Here is a 17984-nt window from a genome sequence, read left to right on the forward strand (position 1 = left end):
GTGTGTGTGTGTGTGTGTGTGTGTGTGTGTGTGTGTCTCACCCATTTGGCCAGCGCGTCTTTCACAGTCATTGCTTTTGCCTGGAAACATCAACATTTAGACCAATCAGAAACATGTCCGAGTTAAAGTGTGATGATAACACAAACAAACACTCTGGTTTGGGCTAACATAACAATAAGAACCATCTTAATATCAATGATAATAATAGTTCACTATAGATTTTTATTGTTGGGCTCGATGCTGACTCTTCACACACAGCCGAAGCAGAGATTAATCCAGCTTCTCCTTCAGGACTCTGCTGCTGTTTTCCGGCTACTTATCGAGCTAAGGAGCTAATTAAAGTTAGCCCGTGTTAGCCGGCGGATGTGGCGCTGCTTCGTGTTTCCGGCCGGTAAAACGCTCAGACATGAGGTGACTCCGAGCTTCTGTCAGTTTTTAGAGGTACCATCACTCAAACAGCAGCTCAAAAACGGCAAAAAGCTCCAAAACCAACCGAAAACACAAACACTCACCATGTTCGCGTCTGATGTCCACTGCTGTTGCTATGGTACTGTCGGAGACCGGCTGCACATGCGCACTGTACTTGACCCGTATTGGAGGTAAAATTTAACTAGAAAGGAATAAAAGTAATCTGCTACAAGTCGTTGTTGACCTGATAAAAGCAAAGTATTGTTATTCAAGATTATACTATTCAAGACTGTAGTAGTAATAGTACTAATAGTGATAATATAAATCACTGTAGCATAAAAGGACACTTCCATTTGTTTCCATTTCTTTAGTTGAACTTAAAAAAATGCCAAAGATAACAGTTTTACAGGTGTAAATAGTATTTTTGCTTCAAAAAGGTAAATCCCAGAGCCAAAAACGTGGGTTATCTCAGTTGGTGTGCAGTATGTTCTTAAAAAAATTGGGTAAGCTAGACAAGTAAAGGAAAAAGATAGTGTCAGGCCTATAACAAACTATCTACAACAGAAGAACAGTATATGAAAGTCATGCCCTTAAAAAAACAGGAAAAAAAATCCAGATCCTGACAAACGACATGAGAATTGCATCTGGACCTTCAGCTGATCCATGAAGGAAGGGAAAGAGGGAAATGTTTGGTTCAATTTGTCAGTATATACGGAGGAGGAGAGAGGTATAAGTGAGGGTCTACATCCATCCAACACAGTGGAGTGTCTGTCGTGGTTTAGAGCTAAATTGTAGTGGGTGGTGTTGGAGATCTTTCCAAAACTGATGGAATTCTGAACACAGAAAAGTTCATTTTGATCAACCATGCAGTGCCATCTGGGAAGCATCTGATTGCTAACAGCTTCATTTTTCAGACAATGACACCAATGCACTGCAGTAAAATCATATAAAATATAAAACACACTAGAAAACCTTCAATCGTGGATTTCTGAAATGCTTTTTAAAAAATAAACAGCTGCCAAGACAACAAGGATATCGATTAAAGAGACCCACGTTCCCTGTAATCAGTCTTATTTGAATCAAACTCTGAACTCTTGCAGGATTAAAAGGCACTTATAAGGTTTGTGTTTTTACCTCCTTCACAGGACCTGCAGTCCTGACTGTAGAAAACAAAGAATCATGTTTCAGCCTGATGAGACGAGCATTGGAAGTGGAGATGACAAATCAACTAAAGATGCATGAAGTTAAAAAGGAAGCGGCTGAATTAACTGATGACACATAAACCTTGTTTTTAAACCTCGGCTTCTCAAATCTACCAGAACAACGAGTCAAATGTGACACATGAGTCATCAGTGATGAAGTTTGTGCACTTTTGCTTCACTGCTTTGATTTCTATTGTTGTTCCCATTGTTTGGACTCTGTGTCATCACCGTCTCATCTAACAGGCAGAAATCTGAAAAACTGAGCAGTTCTCTAAAAAAACACTAGAGTTACATCTGCACGTACGTAGGATTTTTTTTTGTCAAATTTAATTTGCAAAATGTGTCCATCCAGATCAAAATAAAACAGTTTGTTAGACTCTTCTCTCTAGCAGTTTTTCAAATGCTCCATTTTCAGAGATTCAAGATGCCAAAACCCAAAGCTTACCAAAATACCTGTATAGGTGTGTACATATTCCTTTTATTCCAAAAGACTGGCATAAAATATAACTGCAGTAATACTATGATAACACACAATATTACACAGTTTGCTTAAGAACCTACAAACATGTTTAACTGCTTAAAGGTTAATCAGGCTAGCTTAATGAAGTAGCAGTAATTGCTATTTTTGTTCACTTACAATGTGCCATTTAAGTAATTACATATAAAATCTAATTGAATTCAAATCAAACTAGAATAATAAAGAATAAAGAGAAACAGAAACTCAACATTGTGAGTAGCTCACAGCATTTACACAATTAACATGAACACGAAAGCTACCAGTAAGAGTTTGTTTGTTTGTAAGCTTTTGGGGCTTTACCAGTTCATAAAAATAAAGAATAATTAGGTTTAAATAAAATAATTTAAAAAAAAATATACAAAAGAGAGTTTAGCTAAGTGTATTAATGTTTATTTATATGTTATGTATGTGTTATAAGTTATTTATTCAGCACTGCTAAAAGCTAACCAGCCAAGCTGAGCAGAATAAAGAAGACCCCTGTAATTCTCCATCCATCCTCTTCCACTTATCCAGTCCAGGGTCGAGATGCACCCCACCTCCTGCTCCACCCAGGGTCTTCTTGCTGTGAGGCAAAAGTGCGAACCACATGCCAGCGTAATTCTATAAAGCCCAATTTAAAAAAAAAAGAAAAATACTGGTTTTAATCACATTTTCTTAAACTCGCTGTAGTTCTTTGGTCATCTGTGCACTGTGGAGAAATAAGCAAAGAAACAACCAAAGTTGACTCAGAGTTTATTAAGAAAATTTGAGCAAAAGATTTAAAAAAAAACCCCCAACAAAATCTAAAAATTAGTCTCCATCAAAATACAGAAGGCATCTCTCAGCAAACAGCTTTGACCAACTCGAGTTAGCAGCTCGACATTAACTGAATATCTGAAGTCGTGACTCCAAACTGCTGCACATTATCAGTCCGTCAGAGGCACGATGTGAAGCACACAGATTTACATCATGTAACCGCCTGCATGTGTACTAAACAATAAACGTTACATTGTTGTCGTTTGTTTGGGGCTTGAAGTACAAAGTTAGACCACGAGGCCGCCCGTGTAATAGGATAAAAAGTCTGAGAGCTAACTTTTGTTATATTCTGCGATAGCGTTACAGCAGGATGTTAGTGTTTGATGCTCGACCTATATGTGGGTGAAGTTGGAATAATGACAGAAAAGCATTTAATGAAACAAAGCGTTAAACACGTTATGGGGGCTGTTCAACGTAACTACCAGAATTTCTCCTTTGGTGTGTAAACTAAAAAGCTGGATTTGATTTTTAAACTTTGTTTCCTCCCTGAAAAACAAACAAAAACATTAACTTCTTTGACATTTACACCTAATTCAAAATTTCAAGTTATTTTCTCAGACGTGTGAGACGCGTTTTGATGCGCGCTAAATCATCCAGGTAAAGAAGCATTGGGAAGAAGCATTTCATCCAAGTGACCTGTTAGAGATTTTTCTACATTATACAATATAACCAAATCTCTATAATACAATATAATCAAGTAAGCCTTATATTCTAACCAAGTGAACCTTATATTCTAACCAAATATGCCTTATATTGTATGTGTGTGTGTTCATATATTTTCACACGGTAAAGCTTATTGTTAAAGAGAACATAATGCATTCCTTACTTAAGTGTTCAAGATGTTTGACAAGTCATGATATACTTTGTATTCCTCACCTCAGTATGTGATGTCAGATAAGCATGATATACTCCTACATTGTTATTTTCAGAATATGTGTGCAAGGTTAGATAAGCTGAGATAATGCCTGACCCCTGCTCTGACAGTTGAAAGAGGAAGTACTATGTACTATGTAATCCATTTTTGCCTTATAAATAAAGCAAGCAGCCTGTACTCGTGGTGTCTGTCTTCTCAGAGGCATTCACCCGTGTGCACGTTCCTTTAAACTCTGAGTCGGTCTGCCAGTGTCTCATTTTCTCTCTTATTTGTGTTTGAACAAATGTCAACCCCTGACATGACCTCTTCAGTCTCAGCTGACAGTGAGCTGTGAGCTCGGTTCTCACGATGAAAACACTTCGTCCAGAAGAAAATCAGCTTTCAGGGAAGTTTCAGGTGCGTCATGCAGAATTTTGGGTGGTAAATTTGTTTTTTCAGTGTCGTAAACAAGCTTCCATTAAATCTGACGCTTCTAAGAAGAACGCACCAACAAAGAACAAAAACGGAGTGTTGCCCCTCGGGAAGCTTCTGGAAGATGGCCAATCAGAATCAAGTGGGGACTTAAGGAGACAGGAGCTGAGGGGACTGAAGGGCTGCAAACACAGGATGAGATACAGAAAACATTCCCCCCCCCCTCTCTCTTAGACTCCAGGAGCTACTCTAGTGGAGCCAATAGAAATATGAAGCTGATGAATCTATTATGGCTGCTATAACCAAATATGGCTTTAACCCCTCAATGCCTAGTGCATTATATTTGATGTTTTTGAGACTTCTACATCATCAGTGTGATTTTTCCCCCAGATGTAACAAATATGATACAAATTAAAAGTTATATATGGACATAAAATGTAATTATTTTTATAAAGAAATTTGTCAAATGGTTCAAAGACTGCCCGTTTTCAAAAACTCTTAATTTTCTGGCACTTAATATTATTTTACATTTTGGGTTTTAAGTGATTAAAAAGAAAACAAAACTGTGCTGGAGATTTAAAAAAGTCTAATAATTCAAATTGTCCCTTAGAAACATCGGACTAGTCAGAAATGTGTTCTCTGCCTTTCTTTGGTGCAATGTGGGTCGTCCTTTAGTCTTTACCTTCACCGTGAGTCACGCCGAGCTCAATATTACTGGAACGTTTGGAGCCACCGCCGCCTTATTTTTGGAACAATAAGCCACCTTTGGATATTTTCCTTCCAACATTATATTCAGGACCAATGATGCATGAAGACGATATAAATTCTGTCAGTTTTTCACAATAAAATTCAAAAACATCTTCATTTTCAAAATCTTTATTTACACAGCAGTCACTTCCCAGACGTGTGGCTCTTCATGTGCAGCCTCACGTACGTCTTTCGGTGGAAGCCTTTCCCGCAGACCTCGCAGCGGTACGGTTTGACTCCCGTGTGCGTGCTGCTGTGCTGCTTCAGGCTCGTTTGGTCGCTGAAGCCTCGGCCGCAGACGTTGCACAGAAACGGTTTCTCCCCCGTGTGCGTCCTGATGTGCCGCAACATGTTGTGTCTGCAGTTGAAGGATTTCCCGCACTCATTGCACAGAAACGGTTTCTCCCCGGTGTGAATCCTCATGTGCATCTCCAGGTTTCCGTGCCCGTCAAAACACTTACCGCACACTTCGCAGACCTTCCCGCTTTTGTGAGTCTTCAGGTGACTTTTCAAGTTTTCCTCAGAATCAAAATTCATCCCGCACACGCCGCAGACATCTGTGGCGTGACTTTTGGCGTGATTCACCAGAGAAACCACCGAGTGGAACATTTTCCCGCATACTTCGCATATAGCCCGGGACTTTTTTGACTGCGATGTCTTGAGCCCCTTGTCGCCGTCATCGTTAACCGATGAGTTTTCTGGATTGCGGGTTTTCTTGCGGATATGAACCAGCAGGTGGCGCTTCAGAGTCGAGTAGTCATTGAAGCATTTCCCACAGATGGTGCAGGTGTACGGTTTTTCCCCCGTGTGTATCCTGATGTGTCGCACCATGTTGTGACGGCAGTTGAAGGATTTCCCGCACTCGCTGCACAGGAACGGTTTCTCCCCCGTGTGGATCCTCATGTGCGTCTCCAGGTTGCTCGAGGTCCCGAAACACTTCCCGCAGACGCTGCAGATCTCCGCTTTCACGTGAGTTTTCACGTGACTGTGAAAGCTCTCCTCGCTGTCGAAACGTTCCCCGCACACGCCACAGACGTCCTTGGGGTGAATCTCCATGTGGTTCACCAAAGAGATGTTGGCGTGGAAGCCTTTCCCGCACACTTTACAGCAGATTCTGGATTTGAGTTTTTTGGCCAGGTGCAGTGTCGGCGCCATCGGTACACGAGGCCCCTTCTTCTTCTTCGGCTTCCACTCGTGGCTTCTGTCGCTGTCGTCGCTCTGAGAATCCACACTGGCCCTCCACTCATCATCGCTGTTGACAGTCGAGGAGCTGGAGGAGGCCTCGTCATTGTCTTCCACAGTCACTTCCTCCTGCGCCTGCTCCTGTTCTGTGGACGTGCTGGGTAGAGGATCGCCACCGCCTCCTTTAGTGCTCGGAGAGCTGGGCTGATGCTTGAAGATGAACCCAATGGAGGCGCTATCCTCCTCCCCTTCAACCTCTTGCAGCGCCTGCTCTTCCTCCTCCCTCAGCTCCTGAAGCGGGTGCTGTGGCTGCTCCTCGTCCTCCTCCTGGTTCTTGTCCGTCTGTAGAGATTCTTCATTCTCCAAGTCTTGACCAGGGCTCCACTCCAGCTCACACTGCTCCTCTGCCTGCTGCTGATCCTCAGGGAAGTCCTCGTCCCAGACAGTCAGCGCGAGCTGCGGCTGGTCTGCAGAGAGAGAGAAAAAAAAAAGTTAAAACTTTCAGGACACAGTGATGTCATCAAGAGCCATGATACAAACTATACTCCAGATACCACCACAAATAACTGACTGAGGGCTACATTTTATTCTGATCTGCAAATTTGACCGATAAACAAAAGTGTTCATCAATGCTTCAAGACTGACATTTAAAACAAACAAATAAAAATCAGACAACTGATATTTTGTCTTCCAGACAGGAAGAATGAAGAGATTTCCCCTAATATTTGTTATGCATAGTCCCCGCCCCCTGGAGGGGAGGAGTCTGTAATCAGGTCTGTTTGTCTGTCTCTTAGTAATCTAGCATCCAGAGTTTCAACATATCATTTTCTAACTTTGTGTGATTGTTGATACCAATAACGGCTCAAGCTGATTTAGTTTTGCTGCATATTTGGTCAAAGTCGCACCAAATGTGAAAATCAGTAAAAACTTCATATTACCCAGTTTTCTATGGATCGTCTTCAAACTTCACAATAATACACTAGACCTCAGGGCACATGAGTGCTTAGGTTTTAGATCTCTCTTATAGAGTGTGTTTCACCTCTCTATGCTGTCTCCCCCCCTTATCCTGGTAATGCTGGAGGTCGCTTCCTGTTAAAAGGGATTTCTTCCTTCCCATCCTTGCCACGATCACCTCACAGGGGATTGTCTGACTGTTGAAGTTCCCTCTCTTTGTATTAATATTCAGCTTTTAAGCCTTAACTTAAAGTTAAGTTACACTTGGTAGTTTTAAGTTTAGCTTAATTCACTTTTATTTATATGGCGCCAAATCACAACAACAGTTGCCTCGAGAAGCTCTACAGTTATGATCAGTCACGGATCGGCCTCCCCAGAGCCCGGACCTCAACACAACTGACACAGTATGGGATCATCCCGACAGAAAACAGAACGAAAGTCAGAAATATCCAAGGAAGATCTTTGAATGTCCTTCAAGAACCCTGCAGAGCTATTCCTGAACACCACTTGCACATTCTAAGGAGCTTGGATAGAAAGCGACTGGACTTGTTTACGTTTGTTGAAGACGTTTCACCGCTCATGCAAGAAGTTTCTTCAGTTCTAAAACCAAATGGTGGAGAGGCCCAGGTATTTAAGGCCTAGTAGGAGTTGTCCCTTAAGTGTGTTCTTTATTAATCACATGCCTCATCATATGAGTCAAGGTGTGGACAGAAGCGTGGGTCATTTTTAGCAGAGGTTTCAGGTAAAACCACTGTGAGACCTTCACTCCCTGACTGAGAACCTACACAGACTCTGCTTGGAAATGTTTCAATACAAAGAGCATTGGCGTTGCTCAAGACTTGTGCAGATCACTGTAATATTTGCATGTGGAGAAATAAAATTGTCTTACTAAATGTGTCTGTGGAGTTTGGTGTCCCAGCAGCAGTCTCTTCATGAAAACCAGCCCGTAAAAGTTCATTTTTCTCAGACTGTAGAGCAGCTCGGTGAATCACTTGTCAGACTTAAATGTCATGCTTGGGTAACAAACAAACAAACAAATATATATGTTTGAGAGAATTTAATGAGCAAACACTGTCTTTTGAACTGTTGAAATGAGGCCAAAGAAAGTTTGTCAATCTAAACTTAAAGCAGTTAATTGAATAACAAAGCAAGTCACGCTAGTCAGAAATAGGCTTCCAGACTTTGTCAGGTGAACATCTTTGAATTCAGAGGCGGAAACGATTTATTTCGAAAAGTTCGGCGCCCTGACGGTCACCTTTCAATCAGTCATTTAAAGTTTCTATTACTCAGAGTGTGAGGCAGCTTTGTCAATAACTCTTATGCCGAATTCAAAAGCATACTTTGAAATTAAGGAATGTGTTTTTATTGAGGTTGGGACCTTTGCTTTTAAATGGGAAACGTTAAATCTGCAGATTTTTGAATGGGGTACCACTGGGCAGACATGCTGCCCCAGACGGGCCTGTTTCCAGTGGGGCCTGTTAGCGGACAACCTGAAGGGCTGAAGACACGCCGGCAGCTCACAGACCTGAGTGTTTGCCGGCGTACGTCTCTGATCTGGACTCTCTCTGCAGCATCCGTCGCTGGCGGCGGATCTCCCGTTTGGACAGCAGGATCTCCTCCTCATAGCCCGCGATGGTCTTCTTCACCGCCTCCAAGATGTCGTCGGCGGCCGCGGCCAGCCGCTCGTTAACGAGCACTCTGAGCAGCTGGATGCTGGACATGACCGAGAGCCCGAAGAGCCAGAGACGTGGAAACAAGAGCTTTCTGTTTTCAGACGCTGATTTCTGAAGAGAAAACAGCAGCACAATGTGCTAAAGGACTACTGTCAAGATGGCGCCTATGTTCGTCTGACAGGAAGAATTTCGGTTAGCTGGGCTTCTTTTCAAAATAAGAGCTTCAAGTTGATAGCTGTTGAGATTATTGCATAAAAGCAGGTTTTAGTTGGATTTTGCACAGGTAAATTAAGTTTGTTTTTATGATAAACACCAAAATGACAGAACAGGGAGCTCACTTCTTTCTGACGCACATCAGAGCTTTACAAACTCCAAAGCATTCCTAACATGAACATCAGCAGGTAGGAACCAAGATTACCCTTTAAATCAGGTTATATAACCTATTTTAAAAGGTAATCTTTCTCCTTTACAGGTACTTTTTGTAATTACCCTCTACATGTTTTAGCTGCAAGTGAAACCAGGTGGCAGTGTTTTACCAGGAGGTGATTCGAGGGGTTTTCATTTGCGTGCTTCTCTTTATTCGTTTTTAGTCTCACAGGACTGGAATAGGATCAAATCGGCGCTGGACGCTCGCTCTCTCTCTCTCTAATGCAGGAGTGGGGCAACTCCAGGCCTCGAGGGCCGGTGTCCCTGCAGGTTTTAGATGTGTCCTTGAACCAACACAGCTGATTTAAATGGCTAAATTAGCTCCTCAACATGTCTTGAAGTTCTCCAGAGGCCTGGTAATGAACTAATCATTTGATTCAGGTGTGTTGACCCAGGGTGAGATCTAAAACCCGCAGGACACCGGCCCTCAAGGCCTGGAGTTGCCCACCCTGCTCTAATGCTAAAAACACATTTTAATTAACCCAAAAAGTAAATACTAGATTTTGGAAGATTGTACTTGCTTTTTAGACCACAGACTTTTATATAGTAAACTGAGACGTTTTATCTACTTTATTCTGAAATAATTCTGAATCACCTCTGAACATAATTTTGTTTTTAATCAATCAATCTTACCATACAGATAAATGTAATCTAAATGATTTTATTCTTGTAAAACACTTCCAACTGCAGTCTAAATACTTCCGGTTGGACTTCTTTTCAAACTAAAGCAACACAACCATCCACTAGATGGCAGCCTTCTCTAATAAAACACTGATTCACGGACTGTGCTCATGTTTTATGTGCATGAAATGATTTATAATTTTTTTTGTTTTTTTGAGGAGTTTATCTTTTGGGCTGTAAAATAAACAAAATCCTGAGACAGGTTGACGTCAACATTCAATACTTTTATTGTGAAAAATCTTCATACACATCGCCTTAAACTGTACAATCAATAATTTAAAAACAAGAAAGAAAAATGTTCAGCTTGATGTTTAAAGATCATTACCTCTCTCTCACACACACACACACACACACACACACACACACACACACACACACACACACACACACACACACACACGCTCAGCAGCTTCAGCCAAAACGACAGGAGTAGTGTTTTACTGGTCATTTTTCTTCTTGTTGTTACAAACATTCCCACAATCCTCTGAACGTTTTTGTGGTTATTCAAATAAAAAACTGTGGCTGGATGAACAAACACAACAACACACGAGGTTTGTTGTGCTGATGTCGAGAAAATAAAAGCCTCAGAGTGGGAGAAGCTAAAAACCTAAAAATGTTGGCAAAGAGATGAAACCTGATGGTGAGAGTGTTTTTCCATTCATGAACTTCCGTAACAAACGTTTAAAATACTGCAGGAGAAGAAAACTGCTGAACCACGCTCACAGGCTCCTCATCAGGAGGACAGTTTCTTCACTTCCTGCTGTTGTGACTACGAGAGTTTCTGCACGTTTACTAAAAACCATGTGATCATCACTGCTGATTTCCTTTTATTCAGCTGTGCGTCAAACGTAAAAGTTCCTCCAATTATTTACCGGTACATGCATTTTCCACAGTGTGCAATAGGTCGGCAGCCTTAACATGAAATTTCCCACTCGTGGTACTAATAAAGGTATCTTATCTTATCCTGGGACTCCATCAGAGCAGCGCCGCATGACTTGCAGATCAGGAATGACCTTATTTATCGCCGCCCGGCCTTTCTGTCAAACAAGCTGACTTTCCTCCCGTTGCTTAAAGGCACCCACCTTCCTGAACCTTCTTCTGACTGGCTAAAGTCTGGACGACTGCTGAGGGGCAGTTTTAAGTATTTGTGAGCTGTGCTGTCTGCAGAAAGGACGGGATGAAGAAATCTGCTTCTCTAAACCTTAATCAGAGCAAAAAGAGGCTGAACTTTGGCTTAACAGGGTTACATTTACATATTGTTGCCTCATTATTAGAACCAATAGACATGTTTAATATAGAAGTCTGGCATTATAACAGAAACATGCAGAGTGCTTTAAGTGTAGTTTACAATCCTGCATGAAATGAGGGGCATGTCGAAATTTTTAGGACTGAAAACACAAAAACATTTAAAATGAATCGTCTTAATTCACATTAAAGTTAGTAAAATGATGTCACAGAGAGTGGAAATGTCTAATATTGTATCTCAGACCATCCGATTGCACGTGGTAGCCAATCAGAAGAAAGCTGGTTTAAACAGGGAGGAGCTAAATTACTCTGTTTCAGGCAGAGGATGAGCTGAGGGGCTGCACAGAGGTTCGGTTTCAGATAAAGAAGGGTTATTCTGAACTGTGAATCATGCAAAGCTGCTCTGAGGGAGCTGGAAACGAGCTGAACAGGTCCGCTGTAAATCTACGTCATGTTTCTCCTTTAATCAGCGACTCATATCTCTGCAGGTTATCGAGAACTTAAACTCTGAATCTTCTTTATTTGACCTTTCAGGTGACTTGTGCGTTATTTTAGATGAACAGCATTCAGCCCGATCGAGCTTCTATTTTTAGAAGCTTTGCACTAAAACACTTTCAGTGAGAGGCCGAGCACAGATGCTGTTTACTGTGCTGAGATCAGTGAACATTAAACCACCATAAACAAGACTCATCTCATGGTTGGGCTATTCTTAGAGAACATTAGGCTGGTCCTGAGGGTGCTGCTGGAACTACAGTTAATGTGTGTGGTGGCGGAATAATCTGACTGGATCAGTGGCGGGCATCATTAAAGGTGAGAAAGGAGACAAAACAAAACCGAGCGCCTGAAGAGACGCCGCAAAATGAATGAAGCGCAGAGAAAAAACGAAGGAAAAGAAGACAGAAGCAGAAACTGAGGAGGAAACAAACCACGCAGCGAGCAGAGAGGAAGAAAGAGAGAGATGAAGCTCTTCAGAGATCTATGAAAGGAGCATCTATTATTCAGCAGCTATGAATCATGGGACAGCGTGCGGAGGCGGCGGTGCAGATCAGAGGCAGAGAGAGAAGAAGACCTGCTGCTTTGGTTCCCGTGGGAGATCCAGTCGGAGGAGTTTAAAACGCAGCGACTCGGAAGACTTCACGTGTTCCGGCTCGTTTCTACACGAGCGGCCGCTCGCACACGGAGGCCGACGCTGCGCTGACAGGAGGACGAGCAGGGCGGGAACACGGACGGCAAACACGAGGCGGACGGTCATTTAATTCCATCCTCGTGGTCGCAGCTTGATTCAATTATCAAGAGCTCACGTTTAAACGCAGTCTGCTGTGTTTTGTATTTCAAACATCAGGAAAACCAGCAGCAGGCATCCTGAACACACGTCCGTGCTTCAGTCCTCTGAAAGGACCTGCAGCTCGCTCCCACCTGACCTCTGACCCCCTCAGAGTCAGCTGATTTCTGCTGAGTGGTTTATTTAATGACGCCGTGCAAAGTTAAAAAGTTATCCCAGCAGACGTGTGCGATACGCGGCCACACGTCTGCTTTTTTCTACATTTGACACCGCGGTCGTCTTCTAACTCCGACTCCTTCTGGGTCTAAATGATTAACTACTGCCGTTTTTGTCACATGGTTGTGACGGAAATGAAGGCGAGATTTTATCTTCAGATTGAGACTCTGAGTGGGCGGGAAACTGATTTGGTCGCAGTTGATCAAAAACACATTATTGATTTTCTCTGCAATGTGACGAAAACCACAGAATAAAAATTGCAAACAGCATAAAAAAGGAAGTTAAGCATCCTGTAATGAAGTGAAACTATTTATGCTTCCACTGAGAGAAAGGCTTTAGATTTTTAACATCTCCCCATTAATGTTCTGCTCTGTGCGACGTCTCAAAAAGTGAAAATGTTCCTGTCGGCTGACACTTTGCTCTGAGAGTTGGTTATGAAAGACAGCGAGTGACATTCAGAGCGCTCCGATAAACACGGGTCACTGTTTACTATCAATACTGGAAAGTTTCCACTGCAACACGAGCCTGACCAGCCGCTGTGACTGGTTTCCTGTTTGCCCTCATCAGAACTTCAACTGTCACATCATCAACAGCTTCAGAAAGTCTCGGGCGTCGCTGCCTCTCCCCACGAGAGCTCAGGCAGACTGAATATGGAAACACCTCCGCAGACAGACGTGCAGGACGCCCGCAGCTACAGCAGTCACAGGAGCGCAGTAAGCTAACAGCTGAGGGGACTGTGTGGGTTAAAGATGTGACCGGATGGTTACAATGACTCGCCACCCAACGAAGAGCAGCAGCTGTGCTCGGGTTAAACTCGTGAAAATAAAACCAAACATGTTACACAAAGAGCGGGCGCGACACTCAGCGAAGCCCGAGTGATCGCCGATCCACCAAAATCACCAATCAGCAACCAAAACAGAAACACGTGAGCCAATCATGTCGCAGCAGAGCTTCAGGGCCGTTTCAGACAGAGCCCAGCTTCACAGTAAATATGATCATTTTAATCGGAAACAGCACCCCGACGCTGGGAAACTTCAAACTGCATTTTAGGCCAAAGAAAAGCTGCGTGCTGAGGCTCTCTGCCCACGCGTTCAGATCTGAGCACAAAAACACTGTGGAGATTTCCTCTGTGCTACTTCTGGCTCCTAATTAACAGTTTGCAGTTTTCAAATCTGCACGATCGGCCGGTTTTCTTTGTCTTCTATGACTTTAAGTTCATTCAATTTGAACTTTTTGCAGTGCAAATCTGAGAAATTCAATGACAGCTGGAACATCTTTCAGCAAAGTTAGTGTGATTTGGGTTTTATTAATCAGTGATCAACTGTGACACTGCAGCCATTAGGGTGACACCATATATTTGCTTCACTTCTTTGTGCTCAATTTAGAGCTTCAGCTGACGATTGAGTCATAAAAGAGCGAAAAACCACAAATAATCTGTTTAAAATGCAATAAAACCCCAGAAAAGCAGCATTATTTAATGAAAAATCACCCGGTCCCTCGTCTCTGGGTCTCTCAGAATCAGCTGAATTTTTTATGTTCAATAACTTTAGTTTATTTAATGAAGCCAAGCAAAATTTTACCATCACACATGAATATCTTCAGAGTTACAGGCCCTCTAATTACATGGGAAAGGGTCCAAATTTGCAGTTATTCTGCATTTTTTGATCCCTCACAGCTGACATATCCATGTGAAACTTCCAGGGCTTAAAAAGATGTTGAAGCTCTGTTAAAAAATGCAAACGAATCGGTTTTAAACCCACTCCCAGCGTCACAGTTTGTGCACGAGTGTGAGGAGACGCATGTATAATGTTCTTAATCCACCCTGATGTACTTCAAGATGCGATAACTCTGAAAACATTCAGAATGTGAAGGCTTCATTAAACGTGCTGAACTTATCGTACGTTGCTGTTTTCAGTGAAACCAACACATGGATTAATGGACTGCAGCAGCGTCACTATCTGCTCCGTTACCAACACGTTTGGGTGGAGCATCGCTTCGAGGCGAGTCTGGATCGGCGGCACGTTGTCAGAGAAGCAGCAGGTGAGCGCAGACGAGACTCTGCTGAGTTAGAAAGGTGTGACACGACAGGTGAGGCGTGAAATCTGAAAAGCACGATGTCAGGAAGGAGTGGGGGGAAAATCAAGTCGCTGAAGCTCTCGGGCGAAAAAGAAAACAGATGCACCACTGACACATAACCACACTCCACACTAGAACACCAAATGTGGATCACTCCTCCACTGAAAATAGTCCCAAGCACATTTCCACCCGTCTGAAAAGTTCAGTTTGGGTTTGCACATTTGATTGGCTGACTGTCATGTGAAATATTGAACAACAAACACATTTTCCTTAAAAAAAAAATGTATATAAAAAGCGTGTTTAAAATAAATTCCTCAGTATAATTCATCACATTTGGCTGCATTTAAGCGACAAATGGAGACCATCAGAAGATCAGAAGCTGAAGGGACTGCAAACTAAAAATAGGAAACTCTTTCTAATTCATGGTTACTGTTGTGCTTTTAGCGATCTATCTGCTGCATGCTCGTTCACTTGGGCTCAAGGCACACTAACAAGTCTGGACTCGGCTCGGGCCGGGTCCTCCAGGGGTTTTTTGGGGGGTGGGGCCTCTAAACCTCTGTGGATTTATAATATAAAATCACTTTAAAACACGTGTGCTGACAAAAAGCGACTGATCTTTTCTAGTGTTTTGATGGTTAGCTTATCAGTCATAGAACAAAAAATAACGGGTGTGGACAGAAAAAGGAAACAGGAAAGGTGTGAAAGTGAAGGCTGCGGTGATGCAGACACTGAGCGGCGTGCATCATGTAGAGTAACGAAGTATGCGTTGGTGAGGGATCTCTGTTCATGTAGTAGCCTCTCCAGCAGGGAGGAGTTTCTGGAGTCTTTTCCTCTTGTTTTAGTGTAAATAAGATCAAAACATTTGTAGTTACTCTCTAAATTTCCTGAGGCACCATTCGAACCCCTCCCCCTTCACCTGCAAAGAACATTAAACACTTGAAACATGACCTCGTGTAGGTGGGAGGTAGCGCTCATGCATCCCTTTATCCATCATTCCTGCTCTTCGGGTTCAGGGATTTCCTCCAGCTAACGACACCCTGCACATCCGTCTCCTGATCCCACGCCCGCTCCAAGCTGCGATCCGGGGAGCGGCGCTTGTTAGGAGATCTTACAGTTGCTGCGGGTGCAGTTCTGCGGCGGGCTCTGCGGCGGACGGATAGACTTGGAGCGCTTCAGGCTGTTGCCTTTGGAGCCGCCGGCTGGGTTGGCCAGCGAGTAGGAGCGTCCGTGCATCATGACGGCATTCATTCCGTTGGCCATGGAGAAGGACTTGAGGTGGGACTTGATTGCGACGGGCAGCGGGAGCTTATCGATGAGGTGGACCGGCGTGCAGGACACGATGGCTCTGCAGCAGAGGTCCTGCAGGCTGAAGACTGCAGAGAGGGAGGGCACAGAGACGAGGTTACCGTCAAACATCCGTTAAGGGAAAATGTCAGGTTTTAGATAAATGCTTTTTATTACCGATTTATGAACAGATTGTAACAAAACTAAAGAAATCAGACCTCTTTCGACTCTTATTGCCTCGAATAAACTGAGGACTGACACACAGGAGGAAGCTCAGACTGAAAGAGGCGAGTTTCAGCACACTGAGCCTGACTCTGTTCTCTATAAAGTCTCAAAGGACGTGCAGGACATCACTTCCCACTGCTTTATACTGTAATTACACACGAAGGAGACAGAGCGATGACAGGAATGAGCTCAAATTAATTAGTTTGAGAGAGCTTGTGTGGCGATATGACATCCATCTGCTGATGGGCTCCACAGTGCTTCACAGACTCATTTTCTCTTGCTCTCGGCGGTAGTGAAAATCCAGCAGAGTGCAGTTTAACAACCCATCTTTCCTCACTTTGATGACCCCAGCTCCACATCCACCCACCTCTGTTGGGCCTCCAGAACTTCTCCATGCCATGCCTCATGAGGACGATGCGCGACAGCTCCGTGAACGACTCAATGACGTTGAAGTTGCACAGCGGGCTCACTTCAAAGAAGGTCATGCCATTCTTCTCGGCGTACGCCCTCGCCTGCTCAGTGGGAACTTGCCGCTTGAAAGCCAGATGTAAACGGTTACCCACGAGGATCCGAGGCACGCCTGGGGCATGCTGGGAGAAAAAAAAGTGAGATGATGTTTGAATTGGATTATTGGTGCTTTTTGCAACTTTAAGTCCCTGAAAGTAAAAAGGGGTTTTGCAAGTTAAGCACAGGACGTCAGCATGCAGCGCGTACCTCTCTCTAATTCATCCCAGTCTGTTCTGCAAACTGAATGAAACATGACTGCAGTGACTGTCACCACTAATCTGTTTCTTCTCAGAGTTTCTGCTCACTTTTCACACTCAGACCACCTCCAATGACGTCATCTACCTTTGCCATTGGTACAGGTGTTCCACAGGGACCTATTCTTGGTCCTCTTTTATTTATCATATTATTTAAAAGTACTCAGCTATTCACGTATATAAAACTTCTGTAACTATTTCAGACTCTGGATGGATGTCATTAGTACAGGTGTTCCACAGGGAAGTATTCTTGGACCTCTTTTATTTACTCTATTACATCTTTGACTCAAAAACTAATGCACATTTTTACGCAGATGACACTGCGTTATATACCACTGGATCTTCCCTTATCCTGATGACTGCAAAACTGCAGCCTGCTGATACATTAAAGAAATATTTCAGCAAATGTAAATGTGTTCTAAACTACGATAAAACTAATCACATGTTATTGGTGAGGTCACTAAAAACCATAATTTGGTCTATACTCAAACCCTTCATGGTATTAAAATGTAAAAATTTGATTGGTGTAAAGACCTCGGACTCAGAGGCGGTACCACACTGACTCATATGGAACACCTACCAAGAAAACTGAAGATTAAGTTGGATTTTGCTAAAGAAATACATATTTTTTCCCTTTTTCGAGGTTGTAAGATCATTCCACAATCTAAAATTTATCTGGACTTGATTGTGGCGATGATGTTTGTATTCATGTTTGGCACATCCTGTCGCCATCGTCTTTGGGTGTTTTCCACTATTAGAAACACCATCTCATATGCCACTGGCTCTTCCAATGATCCCGCACGATAAATTTGCAACCTACAAATTTCTCTGTGATGGTGATATTATTACTGTACTGTATATGAAGAAGCCAGATGGTCCTGCTTAGCAGCACGGCATGATGTTTATTTATAAGACTACTTCATCTTACATCTATTCAATTCAATTCAATTCAATTTTATTTATATAGCGCCAAATCACAACATAAGTCGCCTCAAGGCGCTTCATAGATACAGAGAAAAAAACCC

At 42.9% G+C, this 17984-nt stretch overlaps 3 protein-coding genes across 4 annotated transcripts in view; all 3 read right to left on the bottom strand.

Annotated features, from left to right (window-relative positions):
• dnal1 (dynein, axonemal, light chain 1) overlaps positions 1-589 on the bottom strand; it is a 5110-nt gene extending 4521 nt beyond the window's left edge. The window contains exons 1-2 of the mRNA XM_005739902.2: positions 513-589; positions 42-80 (exon numbers count right to left, since the gene is read on the bottom strand). Coding sequence (XP_005739959.1) covers positions 42-80; positions 513-515 — 42 coding nt within the window. The 5' untranslated portion in view covers positions 516-589. The remainder of the gene's footprint in view (positions 1-41; positions 81-512) is intronic.
• A 4478-nt stretch (positions 590-5067) lies between these two features.
• Positions 5068-9414, bottom strand: LOC102208431 (gastrula zinc finger protein XlCGF57.1-like). The gene is made up of 3 exons (XM_005739903.1): positions 9102-9414; positions 8616-8998; positions 5068-6603 (listed from the first exon to the last, which is right to left on the bottom strand). Exons 2-3 carry the CDS (start codon positions 8809-8811, stop codon positions 5099-5101), a joined length of 1701 nt encoding a protein of 566 aa, XP_005739960.1. The 5' UTR covers positions 8812-8998; positions 9102-9414; the 3' UTR covers positions 5068-5098.
• A 659-nt stretch (positions 9415-10073) lies between these two features.
• Positions 10074-17984, bottom strand: part of rab40c (RAB40c, member RAS oncogene family) — a 24858-nt gene continuing 16947 nt past the window's right edge. For both annotated transcript variants that reach the window (XM_005739905.1, XM_005739904.1), the window contains 2 exons: positions 16566-16788; positions 10074-16062 (listed from right to left, as the gene is read on the bottom strand). In XM_005739905.1, the coding sequence (XP_005739962.1) occupies positions 15788-16062; positions 16566-16788 (498 nt within the window). In that variant the 3' untranslated portion in view covers positions 10074-15787. The remainder of the gene's footprint in view (positions 16063-16565; positions 16789-17984) is intronic.

This window comes from Pundamilia nyererei, unplaced genomic scaffold (assembly GCF_000239375.1).
Source record: "Pundamilia nyererei isolate P.nyererei 1_Seehausen unplaced genomic scaffold, PunNye1.0 scaffold00095, whole genome shotgun sequence".
Taxonomy (NCBI): domain Eukaryota; kingdom Metazoa; phylum Chordata; class Actinopteri; order Cichliformes; family Cichlidae; genus Pundamilia; species Pundamilia nyererei.